This window comes from Dermacentor albipictus, chromosome 4, assembly GCF_038994185.2.
Source record: "Dermacentor albipictus isolate Rhodes 1998 colony chromosome 4, USDA_Dalb.pri_finalv2, whole genome shotgun sequence".
Lineage (NCBI taxonomy): Eukaryota > Metazoa > Arthropoda > Arachnida > Ixodida > Ixodidae > Dermacentor > Dermacentor albipictus.
Window position 1 is genome coordinate 93,226,166 of NC_091824.1, and position 25,250 is coordinate 93,251,415.

The window sequence follows — 25,250 nt, forward strand, 5'->3', positions numbered from 1 at the left end:
AAGCCCTTTATTTAAACGAAAAGAGGTTCGCCTTCGAAGAAGCATTCACCTACATGCTGCTCTGCGAGGTAGGAGGAAAGGGGAGATAAATGCCCTACCCGAAGAAGGGATGTATATCTCCACAACAGTACGCAAAGCAAATCTTGTTTTCGGGCACAGCAACCATGCATGCATGATCTTGCTGTTCAGAGACTAACACACATTTCGGGTTTTGCTTTAACATAGCAAGCCAACAACTTTTCTTCTGTCAGCCTCTCATATGTACGAAGCATGGCCTTCACCTGTGCACTGGTGAAAATTGGCAGCTCGGCCAGAGATAGTGCTTGCTTATACTTACATAGTACCTACCGGTGAGAGTTGTGGATTTCAAAAAAGAAATAGAAAAGCTGCCCAGAAAGAAAGAAAGAAAGAAAGAAAGAAAGAAAGAAAGAAAGAAAGAAAGAAAGAAAGAAAGAAAGAAAGAAAGAAAGAAAGAAAGAAAGAAAGAAACAAGATAGGCAAAAATTTAATATGGCGGAAACATCAATGATGTCCATGCAAAAAAAAAATGTCTGAAAATGCTTTTTGGTTCATTCTAAGCCAATAAAACGAGAAAAAAAATCTTACATGTGTTCACTTACACCGTCACGTAAAAGAATAATGTCATGGAATGTTTTGAAACAAGATTTATAATTGTACCTAGTTTCACGCTTCATTAAAAAAAAAAGATACTTCCAACCGACTTTTGCTCTTTGCGCAAACTTAAATAGCGCTAGGTCACGAAAGCTTTTTTTTTTTTTCCGAGAAAGATATTTTGGGGAGATTTCAATCACGCTATCGCCAAGTAGCACAATCTTTTTTCAGGAAAATCGGCAAAGAACACGTTTCGCATGCAATGACTCAGGCACGTACCCAGGATTTTTTTTCGTTGGGGGGGGGGGGGGGGGCACCCAGGGTAACCTTTCTATGCAAATGGGAGGGAGGGAGGGAGGGGGGTAATCGTCGTCATGTGGTTTTTTTCAAAATGGCGCCGTACATGATACCTCCGGAGCGTCTGCTGTTCCTGAAGAGTCTTCATCGACGGAAGCAATGAGGTGTGCAACAGACATGGACAAAATGTATGGAGTCTGAGCATTTAACTCTTCAAACCTTCTTCTACCTGCCATAGTTGCTTAGTGGCTATGATGTTGGGCTACGAAGCACGAGGTCGCGGGATTGAATCCCGGTCACGGCGGCTGCATTTTCGATTGAGGCGAAATGCGAAAACACCCATGTACTTAGATTTAGGTGCACGTTAAAGAACCCCAGGTTGTCCGGAGTCCCCCACTATGGCATGCCTCATGGTTTCGGCAAGTAAAAGTCCATAATTAAATCTTTGGTACAGTTCGTTTCACTGCTGATCCCGTTTTACTCATGAAACTTCACTGCCAACTGAAGTGCAACTTAAAAATATCCTGCACAGTTGCAGCGAAGTTGCATAGTTGCATAGTTGCAGCGAAGCAACTATGCAGGATGCAAGCAACACATTTTGTTTCAGTTCAATAAAGAATTAGGCATTCGCCATTCCACTGTAATAGGCGAGTGAAAACGTATAAATTTACGCACTAATAATTTTATTTTATGGTTACCGCCTGATTTGCGTAACAGGAAAGGTTTGAAATACGAATTATTTGCAGCCTCGCGGAGGAACAGTGGCTGCCGGTTCTGAGGGCGTGTGCGGGGTTCCACTGTAGACTTGAGTTGTGCCCGACTACAGCAGCAGCGTTTTCTGAATTAGCTCTGGAAGAATTATAGAGGAATATACATTTGCGCAGCAGTCACACTTCTTTTGGATCCCTCGTTTACTGCTTTACCAAGTTAAGTGCCACAACCGACTCGTATTGTTATTTGGGAAGTTGCGTAACGATGCGTGGCCGCCAGTCCCGTATAACCGTGTAGCGTGCAGGACGCTGCGGTTATAGACGTACTGCGCCCACCGCGGAAGGTTAGAAAAACACCCATACATAAGCACAGCAGAGAAGTGGCTACGTCAGGCGGCTCGACTGATAACTGTAGAAGCGTCATTCACAACGTTGTTCTCCAGAGTAAGTACTTTGCGCATAATTTTTAGCCAGTAAGGCAGCACTTGTGTGCCTCTTTCTTTGTCGGTAGTTTTAAAAAGAAAGCCCAGTTATATTGTTCTTATATAGCAAACACATCTTCCGTAACAAGTTTTCTTTATCCACCCTGAAATTTACAATCTTATGAAGTTGTCTACAGTTTCATTAAACACCAGACTACAGCTGCGCTTCACGGAGATTGCAACATGTCTGTCGGACGTGCACATATTTCTGATTTTTCTGCCCAGAGAACAAAACATTCGCTTTTTCCTCCCAAAAATAATATTTTGACACTTTCGCAACTATTCCACTTGTAGCCCACAAAGGAGAAACATATTATGAGTTGTGCGACACAATCTTTGACAATAATTGTCATTCAAAACAGAAAAACTGTAAACCTAATGGAACGAAAATTATCACAGATGCAATACGGCTGTTTGCGCGCACGCACACCCACACACACACACGTATGTGCAAGAATTTTTCTTCCAGCGGCGTTTTCTTTACTTCCTTTAAAAAAAAAAGACGTTGATCCATAAACATTTTCATACACAACGGTTAAATTTGTTAATATTCGCTTTTTCTTCCTGTTTGACTATTGCCTAGGCTCTCTCCCTTAGTAGATCGCTAAATTTCTCAGCTCCTTGTCACTATTGTTTCCAGTTGCCAATTTTGCATGAAAAGTGCTGTACAATTAGGGAAAAACCAGACGAGGTAACGGGTGACAGTCATATTGCTTATGGGTTTAAGAGGAAGCTTTAGCTCGGGTGCTCTTACCTAAACGCATGTAAAAGGATAATTCGTTTTTCTCGGCAAATTTGACGAGGTTTTTTGCATATAATAGAGAAACTTGAAATCTTGTGATTGCTGTTTAGAAATTTTTAATTTAGATAGACAATTCTTTATTAAAAATTGGCAAAAGATCAAAAATTTTCAGGAAACGAAAATATCAAGTTTACAACTCTCTAATTCAGCAAAGAAAAATAATATCACGATTCTGTGAATTGCATCTGATGTTACATCTAAAGGGGGCAACATTTATATGTTACACATGAATCTAAACAAATATTCAGTAATATGGAAATACAGCTTTTGTTGAACCCTTGTACACAACGCAACAAATTCACGTAAGATATAAATTGACGTATCGAATTTGTCCGCTTTGAATGATCTAATGGATGCCGTTTACAGAATTGCGGTATCTGTTTTTCATGCAGAGCTATTACCTTTCAAACTTGGTGCGTCTATTTCTTTTTCGAACTTCGGAATTATTGAATATCTATTTCACAAAATTCAAGCCATAAAAAGATATTCCGCTTCCAACAGTCACTATAATTTAATTTTAACTCTCGAATGCAAGAAATTTCATTAAAATCGGTCCAGGGGTTATCTAAAAAAAAGCGTTTTTGCGTTTTACAGGTATTTGAATAGGCCGCGTCGGAGTTGCCCGAGCTAAAGCTTCCTCTTAAGGGTTATTGCAGGGTTTGATGATGGACGCTGTTTCTCATTATTTTATTTTCCACCTTACCTAACCCTTATCGCGGGTATATGGTTCCGAGGATCTGCCACCGTAGCCACGAGCCGTCACTCGAGGAAATAATGAAGCAAAAGGACAAGTTAAACGCAACTGGCGTTTTGTCCGGCCACAACTCGTTTCTCGTGCACAGAGACCAGCTGACTACGAACCGAATCCCTTTCCTGGTCCCTGGATCAGTCTAAACAAAGAAGGTTGAACTAACGAAGCAAGAGCAATGCGCGTGACCATTGAAGAGGTGGTGACAACTGAGCGCATCTCGAGTTAATCGCGCGGGCACCGAACCTATGAGAGAACTGGCCTTCACACCGCAGGAGATGTCGATAACTATACCGCCATCCAAAAGGAGTCAAAATGGCGGCAAAACGTTGACCGCCAAATAGCTGCGAAGCCTCAATAATGATTTGGCGGAGCTTTAGGAATTTGAGTAAGAAGTGGTGGCGTGGGGCAGGGAGGGGGGTTATGCCGCTTAAATTCAGGGGGGGGGGGGGGACCTCCCCCTGGGTATGTGTCTGGAATGACTCATATGCTAAAAAAAATACGCCAAAGACGCTCTGAGCTCGCATGTAGACTTCCTACTCTCCAGACCTACATATATGTAGTGGTGTATTCGTAGCACTCGACTTGCCCTCTATCTACAAAAGAGATAATGCAAAAGGGTTTCCGATAGACCTTTTACAGCACCATACTCATAGGCGCTGCCATATTTGTTCACGTGACAGCGGCCGCCATTGGGCGCCTTCTGATCGACGTCTGCTCGCTTGTTAACCATAGCCAGCACGGCCGCAGGAACGGCTCAGACAGCCTCTATTTCGGCCACCACTGTGAGCAGCGAGTCGGAAGACCACACTAGAATCCGGCCAAAGCTGCAGAGGCAGTATAAGTATACCTTTTCATTTATCAAATTGTTTGTTTTCAGCCTTTATATTAAAGTCCTTACATGGTAGGTTTGTAGGGCTGTTACGACTGTGCACCAGTGTTCGCTCGCCTGCTGTTCGATTCCCGGCGCAGAAAGGAAGCTCGCGATTGCCGCCTGCTATCCCGCGCATGGCTTCGCTGCTATATATATAGAAAGTGAAGTAGCTGTCAAGTATGTCAGTCGCGCTTACGCAGGAGGACGTATGTGCAGACTTACGAGATTATCGAAGTTCAACACTCTATGGTACCTTGTGCCAGCGGTGGCGCTAACGCTTAGTTATTGCTGCACGTGGTCTTGGCAGGGTCTTTCAGTCATTGCGGGCAGTTTAGCTTATCCAGCACTGGCGACAGCGCTTGATGCGCTCGCCTTGTGGAAAAGTGTGCGTGACGAACGGTCGCTGCTGGCACTTCTTTAGCTGCAGCTGAGGCGGATGAAGCTCGATCATCCCACACCTCTCTGTTGCAGTTCTCTTACTTTACAACAGAGCACGTGTTCCCTCTGCTCATCCCCCTTTTATATATAAGGCGCTCAATGGCGGCGGGCCTGAGGCGGCCCCTGGTGGGCGCTGTCCCGACTGCTCGCTGTAAAAGGTCTATACTCTATTTCAGTAGTTCCTCGCAGCACTGTGGAAACTACAGGCTTATTCGGCCTATCTGGAGGGCAAGCAGATCGCATTTCATGCTCGCAGCCTGCAGGCGGCGGCAGCGTAATCTACAAACAGTGTGTAACTGCGCAGCGAGATCAGCTGTTATGATAGCAGCGGTAGACAATTCGCTCCATAATAGCTCTGACACCAAAAAAGTAATGCATCTTCAAGACAGAGAAGAAGGAATGGTTGCGGAGACGGCGGACGCGGAGGACTCAAGAAACTGCACTCGGCCAGCGCATCGCACGGAATGGTGGCGCCATCTCTTTATTTCTCTTGTAACATACGAAGCGTTTGCTGACATTGGCAAGTGCAGCCGTCTTCTTCCACCTTTACCGCACTCCTTCCGCACTGTTCCAAGCGTGTTCAACGCCGACATGTTCGTTCTTTTGGCGTAAAAGAGCAGCTCGAAACGATACCACAGAGGCGAGTCTGTGGAAACCACTTTTTGCGAAGGACGAAGCGATACTATATATTCTAGTTCACTGTAGCGATACCCAGCCGGAGTATTCCATGGTGTTGTAGCTGTGCCGACTACACGTGTAAATTTAGCCGCTGTTCACATCAATTAGTTGTTTGTACTTCTTAAATGCAAATTAATGCATATACGGCTGCGTTACGTGATTTCTTGTTTTTTGCACGTTTTGCACGCTCAATAAATATTTGTATTAGAAATCGAAGCAAAATCGCACATGAAAAACGGAGCTGCGACCTGCAGAGAAGCTTCCAAACGAACACCCGCTGACAAGATCACTTGTCAAGGCCATTCAGTCAAGCAATGGGTTCCGAACTATAGCATTACATCTCGCTGCGCGAGTCTAAGAATCTGCGCTCGCAGGTCACATAGCATTGGCTCTGCTACGAGCAAGTACTGAAACAAGGTTTAAAGTGTAATCGGCCACACGCGTTCACGTCAGCTTGTCGTAGCCACCGTTTCCCGACATGTCATCCTTGAATCGACAAATGTGACTGCTGTCACCTATGCAGCTTTGGACGAATGGCGCAGCTCGAGCGTTACGACTGAGCTGTAGATTACGTGTGTGGAAAATGGATAGCTATAGTCAACTGTCTGCTGTACACATTCCTTTAACCCTGCAATGCCCAAACACAATTCTACATCAAGAAAAATTGGGACTGGTTCTCCGTTACTTCTGGTTATGGCAAGTATACATTTCCGTAAAAAAGAATGAAATGTAATTTGAGGTATAACCTAATTAGTATATTACTTAATTTATTATTGCATTGTCGAGCTATATCAGCTGGAGCTTCATTCTAGTATATAAAAAAGGAAACTATGACTTTTGCGTTAAGCTTCCCGCGCCTAAATCAGCAATTTGGGGCCTCAATGTCAACTTTGCTTACGATACGTTGGGCATAACAGAGTTATGCATACTGCGTGACTGGCGAATCAATGCTGCTGCGCTTGACTTACAATTTTACGGTAGGCACGGCTACGAAACGGCCGAGTTCACAGGTGGAGGGAGAGAGTAAAACATCTTTATTAATAATATTTGAATGGCGAGAGCAGTGTGGGAGGAACCCTCAGTCCAGTGGAGTCGATGCAATGAACGTTGTGCAGTCGACTCCCGTTAATTCGACTTTTCACTTGATTCGGACACCCTGGGAGGTCCCCGCGAGAAATCAGATATTGCTATGGAAGAAAAACTCAGTTCAGACGACAAAGCATATATGCGGCTTCGACTGATTCGACCGCCACTGGCGGCCTCTCATGCGCGTATATGGTCAGGAAATCCTTGAGACAGCGCAACCACTTCCCTAAGCGACGACGGCGACCGCAACAAACTGTCCTGCAATGACGACGACGCCTTGCACTGCGCCCTGGGCGATATCTCTTCGAGGATTGTGTCAGCACCGAGTGTGGACTGTCACTGATCGGCGATTACAGTTATTGTAATACTGAATTGAAGTAGTCTGTCGACGACGACAAAACTAGCTCAAGCAAAGAAAAAGATTAATTTGAATTCGTTCATTTTGCCGCCGTTCATTAACTCGACCTTTCAGATAATTCGACCATATATGCTGCGGTCCCGCCAGAGTGAAATTAACAAGAGTCGAGTGTGTTGAATTTTCGCCCTACTCACATACACCTTACGACCGAACTGTACACACTTGTACGGCAGCTGTATGTCGCATGTAGAATTTAAGTGAGCAACACAGGAAAAACGGAAACGTAGAAACACGCGGCGAGGCATGTATAACCGGCTCACAACCCCTCGCAACGAGGGCCAAAAACCAGCGTCGCCCGGGCACAGGGTTGTCGGCTTTATGGGAGTCCTCAACTAAAGATATATTGCTTACTTCGTTCATGCAAGTCTGCGCAATAGTTTTGGGGGCGAGGACTTACGGAGTCGCCATCTGTCGGAAGCGCCTCCCTTATGAGGAATCACGCGGCGCGCTCCTCACAGGTTTGGCTTACGGCGCTTAATAAAAACACCACGCGGCAGCCCTCCTGTACATTTCTGTAAGTACTCTAAAACGAGGGAAATAGTGTCCAAATAAAAATCTTGGGCAGACTGAAAGCACAGAACCGTTTACAGACGCTATCTCTTTACCGAATACGTAATGAAAGCCACTGCGCACGGTAGCCGCGATGGAGTCTCCCGAACCGGCTTCTTGCCTGAAATGTCGGCAATTGCTGAGCGCAAACTGTGTCAAATACGTTCTTACAGTGGGCGGTCTGTAAAACCAAATGACGCATAACAGAACGAAGCCTCAATGCATGCACCCATCACATGGGTTTGCGGCGATCGACTGCGCGTATGCATGCATGTCCGCGCACAATGTTTCGCTTTCACGGAGAACGTTTTCGCACCGTGCTGTGAGCTTTATTCAGGCCGCAGCATATGAGCATTTAACAGTCCGCAAGCAACTATTGTTGCGTGGACGTTATCAGAACTGTTCAAACACCATTTCGTTTTAACGAGGCACTTCGACGCCTACGGCGACAGAAATGTGCCGTCGCGACGATTCAATGTTTTTTTCTTTTCTTCCAAATTCTTGGACATTTCAATATTATTTCTAAAGTTGCGCCGAACTGTGTGCAGTCAGAGGGCGATTTCGCACTGCTTCTTTTTCGTAATCAAGTGCGTTAATTCATAACACAAACATGGCCATATGCCATGCCATGCCATGCCTTTATTTAATCTGCTTCTTACCACTCCCTTTCCGTTCCAGTGAACTTGGCAGTGTCTAGCATCTACTAGTTCTTAGACCAAACCATCGTGACATTACCCAGGCAGAGAGTGCGGCGAACGTCAGTGCGCGTTTTCTGCTACTCACCGAACATCGCAGTTCCGACGCCGTAGCAGAAGTATTCCTCGCGTCTGTGCTTGCTGCATACCAGAGTTGTAGCCGATGGCTGTTTGCGGGATCTAAGTTTCGCGAGCTAAGCTTCACGGAGCTTGTCCTGCGGCTACGTGTGAATAAGGCTGACACCGGACTCCGTTGCGTACGTCCGGCACTGCGGCACCGAGCAGTAGCCTACCATGCTACACGCCTCCAAAGGCAGCCACTACCGTGATCCCTCATGCCACGTCACGTCGACGGTGGCGCCAGCTTTTCCAGTGCTGGAGCTCGCCCCCATTACTGGGCTCAACCAGATCGTCCGTAGAGACGCCTGCGAAAAATGTACCCCGGACCAGACTTCACGCCACTTGTCTAGGGTCAAACAAAGTCGAGCGAGTACGCTTCAATGAAGTCGACTTGTATGTCGCCTTTGCTCGACACTGCGCACATGTCACCGGTCGTGCAGAAAGTCCTAGCAATGAATCATGCCATGCGCCTGGGACTCTGCAGCACGCGTTTTGCAATTTCCTCTACTACGTGCGACAGCGCGCGTACGATGCTAGCTTCCGTATACACGGGAAGGCATCGGATTGTAATTGTGTGACCGCACAGCAGCGAAAAGGCTACATTTCGTTTTTTTGTCGTGTAATTAAGCAGCGCCGAGGCCCGGGCGCATGATTTATTGTCACTGTCGCAGCTTCTCGAAGTGCTATAGGGCAGCGCTCTTTACTCGTCTCCGTCATTCCTTACCTACTTTCGTGCGCTACGCAAACACTGCCCTTATGAGCTTCTCAAAGCGCTAGCTTCCACGCAGGAATGATGGGGGAAACCGGCGTGTGCTGGCGCGCATTCTCAAATTTCACTCAAAACGGGAAAGAAAGCCATCTTTCCGTTCATGCCATGGTTCACAGCAGTAACTTGCGATTCGAATGTACATTTTCTGGCACTGCCAGATAAAAAAAGGCGCATGTTACACACTTTCTCCTCCGATGAAGTCCACTGGTTTTGCGCACATGCATATTCACAATATCTGAACCACAAGTTAACTGTATTGGACGCCCCGTTGAAGCGATCAGGCTTAATCTCTTCTCTCTGTGGTTTCTGAGCTTTTACCGACTCGCAAACTGCTTTGAGAATCCGCTGTTGCAGCTCGTACTGCATGTTCTGCTGCTGCAACAGCGGTTGCAGCAAGCCATTATTCGTGTGCTCAATCTAGTTCTTCTATCTCCGAGTGTCCCGGAAACAGTCTCAAATTCAGACATACAAGCATAGATGCGTACTGCACCTTTCTCGATAAGGGCTGCTTCAATCAGTTGACTCTCCACAGAGATGATGCGACGCAGTTCCGAAGTCATGGATTCCTGAAAAAGCATTGGGTCTTCGCCATCAAGCTGGTAGGTCTGCAGTCACCTGCCTATCTGCTCTTCTTACCAACGTTACTTCAAGCCATGTGGTCGGCTGTGCCATATATAAAGTACAGGTTAAAATACTCATTTATTTACAAGGGTCCATCTTGACCACCTTTTCTCTTTCTCTTCGCCAGAACATCACCTCCAACAATATTGTCTGAATATGTATTCAAACAGGCGGCACAGTGTGTCTGGACGGAAGCGTGAAAGGAGCCCGGCTGCAGCACAGGCTTCGTACAAGACGTGTTTTGGCAGCGGCAATACAGTGTCGTTACATGCCGAAATTTTTTATGCTATTCACTCACAGCCACAGAGGCCCAGTGCGCCGGTTCTGGCATTAGTGAATGCCATCCACATCGAGGTGAAGCTGTTCTAGCCAGTTTTCACAAGCTTTACGGTTACAGCAACAAACCTAGCAGCTCCAGAACTGTCCACATGCTTCCCGCATTGAGGCTATGCTACACTACTGGGAAGGGGGTGTCATACTGCACAAAAACGTTAGTATGACGTTATATGCCCTACTGAGGGCTGTCAATTCCAATACTGTCGATTCCGCCACCTTGAGATTGCTTGCTCTGGTTGGCGCACAAGAGATTTATCAAACTGTCTCAAAATGCGTGATAGAATGCATAAGCACAACTGAACAAGGACGTAGAAAGAAACGCGTTACACAGAGACAGCGCTACTTTCCAACTGCGATCATGATGGAACTTGACTGTATCGAGAATAGCACATCGGTTATGCCTGGGAACTAAAGTTATTTCAAAATCTGCAGCAACTTTCTTTGGCGGTGGGTAGACGTTGGGCTTTCCCCACCGACAGCGAGACGCCAACGCAAAGCGCCCGTGCGCTCTTTCAACAGAGTTGCGGGGAAGCATCTGCTGCCAAATGGCAACCTTTGAGATTAAGAGGCACGTGATGTCCACCTATATACCACCACTAGAGATGTGCTGGTTAAAAGCCTTCCTCTCTACGGAATCATACACTCAAATGACAAATGCTTCCTAAATATCCTTACTACAATAAATTTATGCCTTCAAGCGTGAATCGTTCGTTTAATAAAACGAATACTTTAAAGCATCTGGCTATTCGTTTACACCAACAATCATCGTTGATGGTTTCTGCAGGAAATTTTAGACTATAGTGAATTTAACAACAATGTTAGCAGTATTGAAGATGGACGCCGCAGCCCGCAAAAGTAATTTATGTTATGTTGAAAGGGCCATCTGTTAAAATAATAATTCACCTTGTCCCACTTCGATACCGAAACGGTGCATGAAGAGCACCAGTAGCACTGCCCACGTGTATATACGATCCCGCCTCATTTGGTTTCTGTGAACGCGTTTCTCTTGCGTCTCTCCGACCTACCGTAGCTTGTGGCACAAACGACAGATCGGATGCACCATAAGGTCACTGCAGTGAGATAGATGCTCTATGACAACACCATTGAGAAAATGGCGGCAACTCTTCCAGCACTACCTATTTTTTTTGTGGGGGGGGGAGGGGGAGGAATCTTAAAGAGAAAGATAGTTTTTGTCAAAGAATATCAAAGTATGGCATCTTTGAAATAATGTAATTTGATCCAGCCTCCTGCTGCAATAGTGCCATTGTAACATGGGGCATGAAAACTGATGTTTAAAAGCCAAGAAATTTCAGTTAATTAGCAATTACACTGCAATGGCTAATCAACCTTCTAGTGTCCATCAGACTTATACACAAGGAATTACACATAATTGTAATTAATTACGTTTCTTCGTAATTTTGTACATATTATCTTGTTCACTCTGTAACGCTCTCTGCAATTTGATTGTATTTTGTTTATCAAGTCAATGCTACCGCAGCTCATGTTTTCAGAAGTGTTCAATTACTGTTTCAATAACAGCTACGTGTTGTCATGGTTTCTTGTCCAAGCACTTAAGTCAACGTATATTTGTGCTTTTTAAAGCCGAATCAAGCTGTGTTTCTTTGCACCTTCTGCGCCTAAATACTCGATTGCCCAAAGTACAGCGGTGCACCCTGGACACTTGTCCTCGATTGCATGGGGAGCAAGGCAAGGTGCAGTGAGTGGGTGCAGCACAGTGCACCACAACTGGCATCGCCTGCACCTTTTCTGAATCGGAACTATCGTAGCACTGGCACCCATCTATGGCCCAATTAAGTCAATGGGACTTTATCTTGCAGGGAATCCACGGAACTCTGGGAACTCGTTTGCAAATGTGCCTGCGCACAGCACTCATACGTGCTCCACCATGCAATGAGGGATGCAACGGCTCTGCCGCTCCGCTTGTTCCCGCGAAGGCAGCACCTCTTGTTTGCATTAACTTTTTTAGTTCGTAATACACACAGAATAAAGCACAAGCAGATACGCAATACCAACACTGCAATATTAAGCAAAGAGTATGCAGCAATTGAAAACAGTTGTCTTATGTAATCTTACTATAATCTGCGGCACCAAGGATTCACACCACCAGTTCGCGCCATTGCCACCTTATGTACATTAATCTTATTGCCTGTATCTCAGTACCACAGTTTCACCACCAGTTCATGCCACATCATTTTTGCGACATCCTGTTCCAATTTAAAGTTGGAATTGGTACTTCTCGCGTCATTGTCACTATGACAGTCTTGTTTCCACCAACATGTAATGTTCTAGGCGTTTTCTTTCGGCGCAGATACGAGATTTTTAGCGAAACCAAAACTGTCAAATGGGGTCTTTTAAAAGCATCTTTTGAAACAGTAGACATTGCAAAGAGTACAGCCAACAGCATGCTACAGATGCAATAGGCCGAAAAGCATGCTTGTTGTGTGATATTCTACGCGACATTGTTTTTCACGTTCTTAATACTTCAACGATTGGCTTTGATTACTACAGACAGGCAAGCGGAAGTAGCAAAAGATGTTTAAAAATGTTCATTTGCTGTAATGGGATGAATGGAATGGAACAGTCCAGCCACTAGTAGTGGGAATAGTCCCTCTCGCTATTTCGAGAAGTTTAAAGTGAAATAACAGGGATCTCCACTTACCAGAGTGGAGAGCCGTACTCTGCAATTCCGATATTCACAAGAAATCAAGATTACTGAATAAAATTTTGGAAAGCAAGTCTTAGTGAAGGTAAAAGTGTGAAGGACTGCAGAGGATACATTGAAAGGGCCAGCCCAGATTGTTCTGTTTACTCTATTTGCACAATGTTAATAAAAGTAGGAAGGAAAGTTAAACTGGTCACTTTCAATCAATTGGTATTTCATATTGCATTTGTGAAAACTTTAATTGCAATCGTTTACTTTCTTCTCTAATGTGTACCAGTCTGGTGTTTGTCACCATCAAGGAAAAAATAGTGAGGACAGCATCCTCACATTGGCAAATAAATTTTTGAAAGACCGTTTTCATTAAAATATATTGCCCGGCATGTACATAGTACTATTGCCGACCGATAATCAAGGACTGCCGAAATGTGCGAAATACCGGAAACGATATTTTAGCCAGTTTCACAGCGCTAAAGCTGTTACTTTCACTCACTGTAGGAAACCTGCGTGTGACCCGGTGAAAAGCCAGTCAGTCGTTGCTACAATTTGGCCAATTGCGCATCGGCCGAATGCCACCCATCAAGCACAGCGTCTGCTGCCCTTGTCCTGGACTTGCATCTTGCATCACGGGAGCCATCATTGCAATATCCAGTGCAGGTGATGCTGGCAGGCATTGCAGTGGCTTCAAGTCAACTATAAGCCTCAGCAGCGAACGTTAAACAGATTTTGCAGCCGATCTTGCATCAAATGGTACCATGTCCCACACATGGCGTTTCACTAGTAGATCTTGTATTGACTGCAAACTCATAGTATTTTGTACTTGTCCTTAACTGCATGAATGACCACAATGTTATCCACTGTGAGCAGTGTGTCAAAATGAAACGGAAAAAATTTTTTTTTGACCGGAACGAAAACATGACTGAAACGTTACTTATTATTTTGTTTCAGAGTGAAATACTTTTGTCGGTTTTCAGTTCAAGGGGAAAGACTGCAATCCGAAACAAATGGCATCGGACAACGTCAGCATTAGGGTGCATCTCAAGGGTCCGCATAAGTGCTTATCTCAGGCAGGGATAGTGCGAGCAATAGCCGGTCGGGTGCTTCACTAATCCAAGCCTGCCGTTCGGTGCACTAGCAGATCAGCATCGTGGCATACCTCAGGGCTTACATGCTGAACAGCTTATAGTTTCGTTTTCTACAGGCACAACACTTTCTTACCAAAGTTTGATAATTCGTTCATGTTCACTTTCTCGGAACAACGTCCTCGATTTCGCCGAGTACACTTGATGACATACTGCTTCAAAGATCATGCTCATAGCCTTTTGACTCGAGGCACTGAGCATATCAGAATTCACATATACTTATTGAGAAAAGTAAATACTATGCTTTTATCGTTAATTTTCTTCGAAAAGTGTTACATGCAATCCAAAACCGTTATGAACCGTTATGGATTTTTTTTATGCGAAGCATATTACTAGAGCTCAACCCAGCTCCTCAGGCACGGTGGTGTCGCCTTCAATACCACGTGACACCGTGACGTCACGACAGAGGAGAAACAGGGCTCCAACTCGTGCCGTCGCTCGCGGCGTCGCGGCGGTAGATAACCAGCTGCGCTTGCTTCTGCTAGACACTCACGAGGCGAGATGCCTCCTGGAGACAGAGCTGCTCGTTGGAATGAGAAGCGAAGGTTGCGGCGTGCTACAGAGACTGTTTCTAGGTGGTTTGCTACGGCGCAGCGACTACGCACCCCGCATCGGACACGGTGAGCGTCGAGCAACGCAGCGTTCGGCGTGACAACGAAATGTGCACCTGAGCAAGCGCCGCACGCCTGAGCTGACGCCGACGACACCGGCTTTTCTGCGACACGAGCTCCTAACCGCTGTCACATTAAAATAAAGGCTAGTATGCTTCGCATCCTGGGCTTAACCTTAGCTAAGCCACAGCCAGTTTTTTCCATTACGGAGCAGAACAGGAACGGAACTTTTTTCAGTGGAACGAAACAAACCAGGGGTGCGATCTTGTACACGTTCCAAAATCGAACGGAAGCGGTCCGTTCTTTACTTCACGAAATAGGCGGTCCGTTCCGTAGCGTTCATCCGATAGCACATGACACGGACTGATTGACAGGAGATATCACGTCACAACTGACGTCATGGCGTTCGTCACGGTTCAAATTGACGAATCGTGTGCGGCTCGGTGAAACGGACCGCCTCCGTTTTATTTTGGAATGCGTACAAGATCGCACCCCAGAACGAAACACATTTCGTTCAGACCCCCTGACTTCGAGTGTATCATAAAATGTGAAAAACCTTGTAATCTAAAGAAAACAACATTACAGTAGAGGGAAAGCACGCACACTAAATGACTTACTTATTGTTTTCTACACAGTTATTAACAACATTTTCCTATCGTGATACAAATGAATATTGGCAAATCTTTCAAAGGACATTCACTGAACTAAAGGAAAGATATATTCGGAAGATTACTATCAGATATTGAAACAAAAGTGGTTTACAACATACGTAAAGCGGTGCATCAGTAAGAAAAAAAGCATACTCAAAAACAAAACGTTTGATTTCTGCCGACTGGGAATGCTACTGCGAACATTCAAGACTGTGCAAAGCAGAAACGGAGAAGGAAAAGTTTTACAGCTACGACTTTTACAATTACGATATTGCTGACAAACTTTTGTTTGGCTTTCACATCACAGGAACCAGTACCACCAGATCAGAACTTGTTCATTTTAAACACTTCAATGAATGAGCTCATTATTATGCGCAAGAGTGAAGAAACTGTTATAGATGTTACAGACCTGTTACTGTTACAGACCAGACGTCTCCACAAAATTGCTAAAGCTAACAAAACCAGCTATATCACAGATTCTGGGTCGCTATCTTCCAACAGTCGGTTGATACAGGATGTGTGCCCGACGGCTGGAGGACGCGCGCGATTCCCATTTTCAAATCTGGTGATCTCTCCTTAGCCTCAAACTACAGGCCCATTTCACTAACAAGAATATGTTGTAAACTACTAGATCACATCACATCTTCCACTGTCCTGAAATTTTTAACAGAATACAAATTTATTTCCTAGCAATCGGCATGGTTTTCCTTGTGGTTGTTCCTATGAAAGGCAACTGTTGGAATCGGTAAGTGATCCCCAAGGGGTTGTTCACAGTGCATTAAAAATAGATGCTCTATTCAAATTTTGCAAAAGCATTTAACAAGGTTCTGAGCACCGACTTATTAATGAAGCTTACAAATTTTAAAATGAACAGCAAGATTATAAAATAGGTGATTATTTAATTAGCCAAAGCCAATCGGTCTGAGTCAACAGGTACTCTTCACTTTCGCATACAAAATCCAGCGTACAGCAGGTTTTTGTCCAGAGTCCAGTCTTGTTTGATTTACAGTTGAACCTCTAAACAAAATCGACGGGGAACACAAAAAATTTCCTTTTGCAGGAATTTCATTGTTGCGAAATCAAACAGCACAGATAGGTAATGCGTCGCAGAAACTTTACTGTCAAACTTCCACCCGTAGGTGCTGGCGCGTCTGGTGCCAAGAACGAAAGTGATCGTATCTCGTATAGCCAAGGGCAGTTGATCGAGATTATGGCCCCTTCATGTAAATCTACATCCTGCGCCGAATCTGCACGCGATGCCCGTCAGGTGATACCAGAACAGGCGTTCTTGAAGCAAGGAATGCGTATTCCTGGATGATCGCTCAATCACGGCTCGATGCAGGGAACCCTTGCTGCGACCGCTACCTTAAGCACCATAAATAATTCTCCGTCAGTGGGACGTGAATTTCATTGTTTATGCTACATTTTTCTCGCCAAGGCGCACATTATGCACTGCACCAGGTGTCCAAAAACCGTCGCAAAAAGGGCAGTTGATCGAGATTATGGCCGTGCAAAAACCGTGCAAAAAGGGCAGTTGATCGAAATTATGGCCCCTTCATGTAAATCTACATCCTGCGCCGAATCTGCACGCGATGCCCGTCAGGTGATACCAGAACAGGCGTTCTTGAAGCAAGGAATGCGTATTCCTGGATGATCGCTCAATCACGGCTCGATGCAGGGAACTCCTTGCTGCGACCGCTACCTTAAGCACCATAAATAATTCTCCGTCAGTGGGACGTGAATTTCATTGTTTATGCTACATTTTTCTCGCCAAGGCGCACATTATGCACTGCACCAGGTGTGCAAAAACCGTCGCAAAAAGGGCAGTTGATCGAGATTATGGCCGTGCAAAAACCGTGCAAAAAGGGCAGTTGATCGAGATTATGGCCCCTTCATGTAAATCTACAACCTGCGCCGAATCTGCATGCGATGCCCGTCAGGTGATACCAGAACAGGCGTTCTTGAAGCAAGGAATGCGTATTCCTGGATGATCGCTCAATCACGGCTCGATGCGTGGAACTCCTTGCTGCGACCGCCACCTTAAGCACCATAAATAATTCTCCGTCAGTGGGACGTGAATTTCATTGTTTATGCTACATTTTTCTCGCCCAGGCGCACATTATGCACTGCACCAGGTGTGCAAAAACCGTCGTCACACATGTCAGTCTCAATATGCTGCTGCTTCAAACGGCCGATCAAAGAACAAGATGGTGGCCGTGACATGTTCCCGGCACGATCGCTTCTGGCGCTTGGCCATTTTTGCAAGCAAAAGTGGCAGCACCCACGCAAGTGTAATGTGGTGGTATTTTACACAATTTTAGTGCAAAGCATTTGTATTTGAACCCCTTTTGGAGTCTGCTAACCTTGCGCAAGTAGGTAATATGCGGGGCTACGTTCCGGCAAATTTTGTTGATGCGGGATTGTAGTACAGCAACGTTTCACTGTCGAGAGGTACGAAATGCATTGAATCCTACGCACGTTCACTGGGGATACGAAAATATTTCGTTGTGAGAATTCTGCAGTCACTGGATTAATTTATCGCGAGTTTTCAGTGCACATTAATGACATAGGAAACACTCTTCTACTACCAGGTCATTCGCAAGCGACTCGCAACAAAGACCTTTACTGCCTAATCGCCAGAAGCTGTAGCACGGCACCTAGCACATTGTAAGCAACCGTACAAATGGCATACCTTGAAAGAACGTGTGTTTCTTGAGCTTATCAGGAAAAGTATGGACTAATTGGCTAATGTACTTTGGCTCCAAAACAACATATTTATCCGCATTCATATTTATCAACCAAAAAGACCTTGAAGCTTTGACACTGTTGGTCACATTACAATATCCACTGTGAGAAGCAACTGCCTTGAAAGCAGTGGTAAACAACAACGGCTAGATTCGCCACAAACATTGCACAGCAAAACTACTGCTTTCAGGGCACCCAGGAGGGTGGTTGACACTAATAAGTTGCTCAGGAGAACACTGGGAAATGATGCTTCCAGTTTAACATTCACCATTCCTTGGCATGCACAGGCATGAAAAAATGGCACCTCTTTCACTTACAGACTCCAGTGACATGAGCTGCAAGCCAGCCGACATTTGCCTGAATAGGAGTACACCACTCCTAACATCACTAAGAACAAATCACTTTCACTTGTGAAGGCAAGCTGACATGATGTATGCATTTATTGTCTTTCCATTTGCCAATGTACAGTTCAGTGTAAACAAAAACAAACAGTCAGCAAAAGAGGAATGCATAATGCCTATAGTTGCTACAACAGTAGCCTAACTCTGTTGGTGCTTGCAGTGCACTAGACAAAATGTGTATTTGATACAAAATGTTTAAAAAAAAAAAGTCTGCAAATGCCAGGTTATTTAACAAAATGAGAACAACCCTGACCTCCCACTACCATTGTGGGAAAAGAAACAAGAAATCAACATAAATAGGCATGGTCCGTGTCAACACAGTGAAATAGGCTTGCACCTTGCTACCTTCTCTTTTGACTGCATGACTGCAATCTTGCAGCAGTGATGCAGCCCCCCCCCCCCCCCCCCTTGCAGCTACTGTTGCTTAGATGGCGCACAGGGTGTCCAAAAGGCTCAATACCTGCGCATGCTACCCCCCGACGAGTAGCGGTCCCCTGTGCTAAAGCTACTTCCCACCCCGCCATTGGAGAGGCTGTTTGTGTAGCCTCCGCTGCCCACAGCAACGGTGCTGGTACTGCTGGCGCCTCGACTGGTTGTGCTACTGCCAACGGCGCTGCTCCAGCGATGATGATGATGGTCTCCACTGCCACCGTTCCATGAGGAAGAGCTTTCTGGCTTGCGCGATGAGGACGAGGAAGAAACCCACTGCTGTGATCCACTACTTGAGGTGGCAAAGCCAGCGCTGCTGCTGCCGCCAGCTTTGGTCCAGGACGGGACGGCAAATGCACCACTGCTGCGGCCTGTGCTAGCCCCATCATAGGACGACGAATGCTCCCTGCGACTCGTGCCTTCAGAGCGCCACTCATCTCGCATTGAGGGCCTTCGCGATGAGGACGACGAGGCTGGTGGTGGTGGAGGTGCGGCCAATGAGCTGCGTGCTCCATTGTGTCGATAGTCAGAGTTCCGGTTGCTCGAGAAACTCTGGCTCCCCAGGGATGAGGAAGGCATGTGGTGGCTGCTGTGAGTGCTGCCGTGTGTGCTGCCATGTGTGCTCCCATGGCTGCTGCTGTGACCGCCACTGCTGCTGTGGTGGTGGTGGCTGCTGCTGCTGTGATGACTGTGGCGACTGCTGCTGCTGCCGCCTCCCCCAAAGCGCTCATCTCGGTCTGAACGCTGGCTCACTGGCTTGCTGCTGCTCGAGGCACTGCTTTCATACTCGGGCCTGGTGTTTGTGAGCAGGGTATTAGTACCACTGGTGCAAAGCAGCGTGGTTTAGGTTTAGGAGACAGAACTCATTGCAAGCCTTAAGATAGAAGTGCATTCCATTTAGGATTGATTTATAGAACACACTACTTTTTTGTGCGCTTCTGAAGAATGACACGTCCTAAGAGAACAAAGCCAGCACAGCTGCTACTGGCAGCCAAATGAATAACTTGTGAACGTTTGGTCTCTGGACCTAAGGGAGAGAACTCAATGCTAAAGGTGCAAGATTTCAATAAATTGAGGGCTATGCATTCTAGAGAACAAAATTCTAACGGGGCGGGCATAGCATACAACTGCTTAATAGCATTGACACCTCACTGGTACACATCTTGCTCAAGGCATCATGCATGACTGAGTTTACAAATTTACACTAGTGTGCCAAGCATTTAATTAATGACAGTGTCTCTTTCTCCCAAAGCCGCATACTCTGCTCAGTGCACAGAAATATTTTTAGGACAGAAGGAGCCTGCACAAGATTTTCTGAATGGGCATTTCTGCTAGTGCTCTGCAACTTCTAATTGAAGATTTTATACTTGGAGCTGGAACAGTTCATTTATTAGTTGGTAGCTATACACTAGAAAAGAGTGTTTGTGGCCTTTAAAAACGAAATCTCCAGTCCACGCTTGTTAGAACAGACCCGCGTAAACAGACTTTTGGATATAACAGACCATATTTCAGCCTTAGTTCTACTTATTTTATTAACGCGACGAAGCTCGCTTTTAACAGACCGCGCTACAATGGACTATCGGATACAGCGGCCGAAATTAGCAGCAGCTTTTTTCAAAATCGGGCGCGTAAAACATACTTTTGCCGTGTCAACACGAGCTGACAACTGACTTGTGAAGGTCAGACATGGATCGCGGCTCAATATCGCGCATGCGAGGTAGCAAGGCGGGGCGGAAACACACCGCTGCCTTCTTTTGCGCGAGAGGCACAGACGGGGTTCTACTTCGGCGGCTGCTGCATACAGCATAACTGCCTTTATTGAAAGCGATCTGCGATGTGAACAAAGTGCGCACACTGCCGGTGGCTTTGTATGTGCTGTGCTTTCTACGTTGAAGCGAGAGACAGCACGAATGCCAATTCAGTCGCTGCTGCTGCCGAGCTTATCTTGTCTAATTTGCTATCGCAACCGATGCTTTGCATTTCGGGCGAAACTGTGACCTTTTATGTTTGTCTTTTACTCTGGACGTTCTTCACTCACTTTTGCAATAAAGTTGTTAGACATCATGACCAAAGTCTCGGAAATGAGGCATTTTGGATATTACGGACTTCGGACGAAACAGACATTTTTTGTCTGGATTATCAGGATCTGTTGCAACAAGAGTAGACTGTATTAGTATTTCAACATTTTGCTCTCAGATTTTCATCCTGTGTAAGCATCATAACAGTGTTGGTGCTGTCCACATCAAGCCTCCATCCCCATTCTTCTCACCAGATTAGGATGCAAAATCACTGCTGCTGTTCTCTATTTAAGGTAAAAAAAAAAATGAAATTCCTCTTCTGCTGTTCTCTATTTAAGGTAAAAAAAAAAATGAAATTCCTCTTCTTTATCTTATCAATGTTTGTATTGCAACATGTAACTTTGAGACTGGGCAACGATAAAAAGAAGCATGTCCAGGACTATCAGTCTGTTCCCTAGGTGCAATTTAGCACCAAGGGAATGACAACCCAACGTACAGCTGCCTCTGGCGAACCTCTGCTGGCTAAACCAGCTCATGAAAGGTGCGAATGTAGTTGTCAGTCATCATACCTGAAATGAATTTTAAACTGCACTTGAAAGAAATAACCAAGTGTGCTTATGGTGTGCCTCGAGTCACCTAGGTGAGCTTGGGTGTGCTGAAGAAGGTTGCTGCCAACTGGTTCTCTCACCTAGACGGATGGGATCGTCTCCGTTCTGCATAATATGTCTCTTCCTCCCTCCGGTCAGGCACGAGTGGTCGCTTGACAGCACGCCGTGTTTCTTCTACCCGGCTAAAATAGAAAGGTAACCGGAAGACATAAAAAGAGGACTCCCATGAATCTTGGTTCTCATAACATACAATGTGCCATCTAGTGGTTTTCCCACTATGTCGATGACGTGATGTCAAACACAGATGCTGTTATATCAGAGCAACATCTGCACTATATGATAGAAGTAAATTGACAAGAGTAAGCACAAAGCTTACCCAACATACAGCTGTCTCTGGCGAAGCTCTTCCCTCTCCTTCTGAATGCGTTCCCTCTCCTGACGTTGTTTCTCGCGCTCAAGACAGATGAGCTCCAGCTTCTCGCGCTCCAGCTTTTCCCGCTCAATCCTGATAGAAGGCACCACACAAAAGATAAGTTATTGGCTCCACTCACATCCATACTATGTCATACTACACAAAATTTTAAAAATATGTATACTCTGAGATGAGGGCCACCTACCTTAGACGCTCTCGCTCACGTTCCAGCCGGTAAGCCTCTTCCCTCCGCTTGCGCTCCAGCTCCCGCTGTCGCAAGGTATCATGATAGTTGCGCCGCTCCTCTTCACGCAGATCAATGCGTTCTCGCACGCGCATGCGTTCCTCCTGCATTGGCACAGGAAAAAATGTAGTCTTCCCTATTATATATTTGCAACTAGGCATTTCTTGTTACTGTGTTATGCCCCATTTACACAAAGTATGATCGCCACATTTACTTAACTCTAATACAGCCGAACCCACTTATAGCAATACCGCATTTATTTGCATAATAGGCAAACTCGCATAATAAGCACACCCACAGTTTGGTCGCGGAAAACCAGATTTTTTGTATTTCCGCGCATAATAGGCGCACCACGAACGTGGCACTGTGATCAGTACCGTATTTACATGATTCCAAGCTAATGTCCTCCTCCCTCTCCATCTCACGTGAAAAAAAGAAAAACGCACGCACATTCCACAATGCAAGCTTATTAACGTATTTGCTGAACTGACTACTAGTCCTCATTAGTGTTGCTGCCGTCGCAGCTGCTGAGGACCCACGGCATGTACAACATTGCGAAAACCAGTAGTTCTGTTAACCATCGTTAAGTACCGATACCCCCTCCCTGAACCGCCGCAAAGCCAGCGAGCACGACAACCTAACCGGCCGTAGAAACAAAGAGAAAAAAGAAAATGCATCAATGAGCGAAAAATAGTTCTTCCATCAACTGTCGATAACACCCCCCCTTCCAAACCGCCGTGCGGATGTATGCTTTTCGTTACCTTTGCTGAGGCAGCTCGAAAAGCTGGGTGACTCGACACAAGCGACAATGCAATCACCATCAATGCTCCACACAGCAAAGAAAAAAAATGCCACATTTCGCAAGCAGTGTGCAGTTTGTGTGGTTGCGTTTTCCACAATGGGGAAGTACGAGAGCTACATGGCTGCATTCAAACTGAAAGCTGTGCAGTATGTACTCTAGCAGGGGAACCGTGCTGCAAGCAGACATTGCAGTGTTGGAGAAACCAGCATTCGCTGGTTTCTCTGGCGCTGGTTTCACTGGCGAGGTCAGCAGGAAAAACTTCAGGCCACCAAGAAGTCGCGACGGGCCTTCCACGGTGCAAAGTTCGGAAAGTATCCGCAAGTGGAGAAGCAACTCGTTCAACACATACGGGGCCTTCGACGGAACAGTTGTGCAGTGCCTCTCGAAATAGTGCAGACTTAATAAATGTCTTAATAAATTTTACGTGTGTGTGCAGTCAACGTCTCTTCCCTGTTCATTAAAAGGTAAGTAGTTAGCTTTTAATTTTCCTTTTATATTGGATTTATTGGTAAATTATGTGAGAGTAGCCATATTCCTGACATACACTCAAATTTAAAGCGCGAGAATGCGAATTTAAAAAATTTTGTAAATTTTACCTCACGTGATAGGCGCACCCCAAACTTTGAGCCGGATTTTCTGAAAAGTGTGCCTATTATGCGAGTAAATACGATACTCAAGTGCCACGAAAATTCCATTGTTATAACCGATAATTGTTATAATCGGGTTGCATGAAAAAAATCGAGATAGGGGGATGACAGAGCTGTTGTGAAAAAACTAATGGCAGGTAGGTCAGTGCCCCTCCCCACCACCTTCCTCCATCCGGCTGCTGATTGTGTTCACTCATTTAACTGCTTCCTGGGCACTCCGATCGCATGTAACAAGCCATGGCTATCAGCGTTAAAGAATGGCACTGCTATAACAACTGCAAAGAGGGGTCACCAGTGGCAAGGGATATGTGAGCACCACCAAGGCATCGCTTTGGTAGCCCCAATAAGGCCTTAAAAAATTGTGAGAAGGCTGCTGCGGCAGCCTGTCAGCTAGAGAAATCCAGAAGAAACGCCGAGGCGAGATCGTCACAAGCATCTCGCCACGTACTTCTCACTGGCTTGCACGAGAAAAGCCTATGTCCATCAGCCATGCATGCTTTACGCGAAGCTTGCCAACATTTTTCTCCCAGGCACCCAGGTGCTCCATGTAGCGCCGCGGAAGGTTCCTCGTGAAAACGAAGCCTTGAAGGGACCAAATCATCTGCCGGCCCTCCTGTGAGGGCAACGTTGAGGCAGCCTGCCCTATCGCGTCATCGCTGCCATCATCGCCCTTTCTGTCTGACACAAGCACGTTTGCAATGATCGATGAGGGGTGGAAGGGCGATGGGAAGAGGCGCGTGGAGACGGCTGGAAAATGAGCCCGCGGCAGCTGTTGGTGGTGGTGGTAAACTTGAGCAGCGGCCTATCATGCAGCAACTTGAATTTCTCGTTTTCTTTTTTCTTTTCAAGGATTTTGCATTTCACTACCTTTCAGTTCGGACACCCAGCAGCCAGACTTCATCGTTATAACCGATAATGCAGCATCGAGGCATTGTAGTAAGCAGGTTATTTCACCATGGAAAATATACAAAAGTTGACGGTGCAGCAGCTTCTCATTGTTGTAAACCAGTATCATTAAAAGTGTGTTCGACTGTACATGCGAAATTCAATGCACATCCAATTTTCTAACTATAAAATGTAGCACGATCCCAAACATTTGCAAGAACCTATATTTATTCACACTTAAGGGGTGGATGAAGCCAGCTAGTGCAGTCGCATGTGCCGTGCTCACCCGCATCCTTCTCAGTGCCATCATATCATGGCTGCTGCCAGGTCGGTTTGGGCCAAACGATGAGGGCCCCCTAAAGCCAGGCCCCATGCCCATGCCGCGATTGTAGAAGGGCCGCTGGTAGAAGCTTGGCCTCCGGTAGAAGCCCATGTTACGCTCGTAAGGTCGGCGAATGGATGAGTACGAGTGGCGTGGAGGAAGCCGTTCTCGCGAGCGGCTGCGTCCCGAGTGGCGGTCACGGACAGAGCTACGCCTCTCGCGGTGCTTGTCCTTGGAGTCTGAAAAAGGTTCCTGGATTTCACTGCACTGTGTCAACACAACAAGCCTTCCAGCCATCCAAAGTCTAGACACACAACTATGCGCAGAATTATGGCCGTAAAATCTAAATCACAGCCTGCGTGTGTGCATAAGGAATGCACAATGTACTCGTTCCATTGGATTACGCATTAAATAGCTGG

At 45.9% G+C, this 25,250-nt stretch overlaps 1 protein-coding gene across 9 annotated transcripts in view; it reads right to left on the reverse strand.

Annotated features, from left to right (window-relative positions):
* Positions 1-18,485: 18,485 nt before the first annotated feature.
* The window catches only part of LOC135919986 (SAFB-like transcription modulator), a 33,596-nt gene continuing 26,831 nt past the window's right edge, over positions 18,486-25,250 (reverse strand). For 8 of the 9 annotated variants that reach the window (XM_065454019.2, XM_065454020.2, XM_065454024.2 and 5 more), the window contains 5 exons: positions 24,796-25,070; positions 22,137-22,279; positions 21,896-22,024; positions 21,600-21,701; positions 18,486-19,686 (listed from right to left, as the gene is read on the reverse strand). In XM_065454019.2, coding sequence (XP_065310091.1) covers positions 18,918-19,686; positions 21,600-21,701; positions 21,896-22,024; positions 22,137-22,279; positions 24,796-25,070 — 1,418 coding nt within the window. In that variant the 3' untranslated portion in view covers positions 18,486-18,917. The remainder of the gene's footprint in view (positions 19,687-21,599; positions 21,702-21,895; positions 22,025-22,136; positions 22,280-24,795; positions 25,071-25,250) is intronic. The other variant, XM_065454015.2, reaches the window with a different exon arrangement.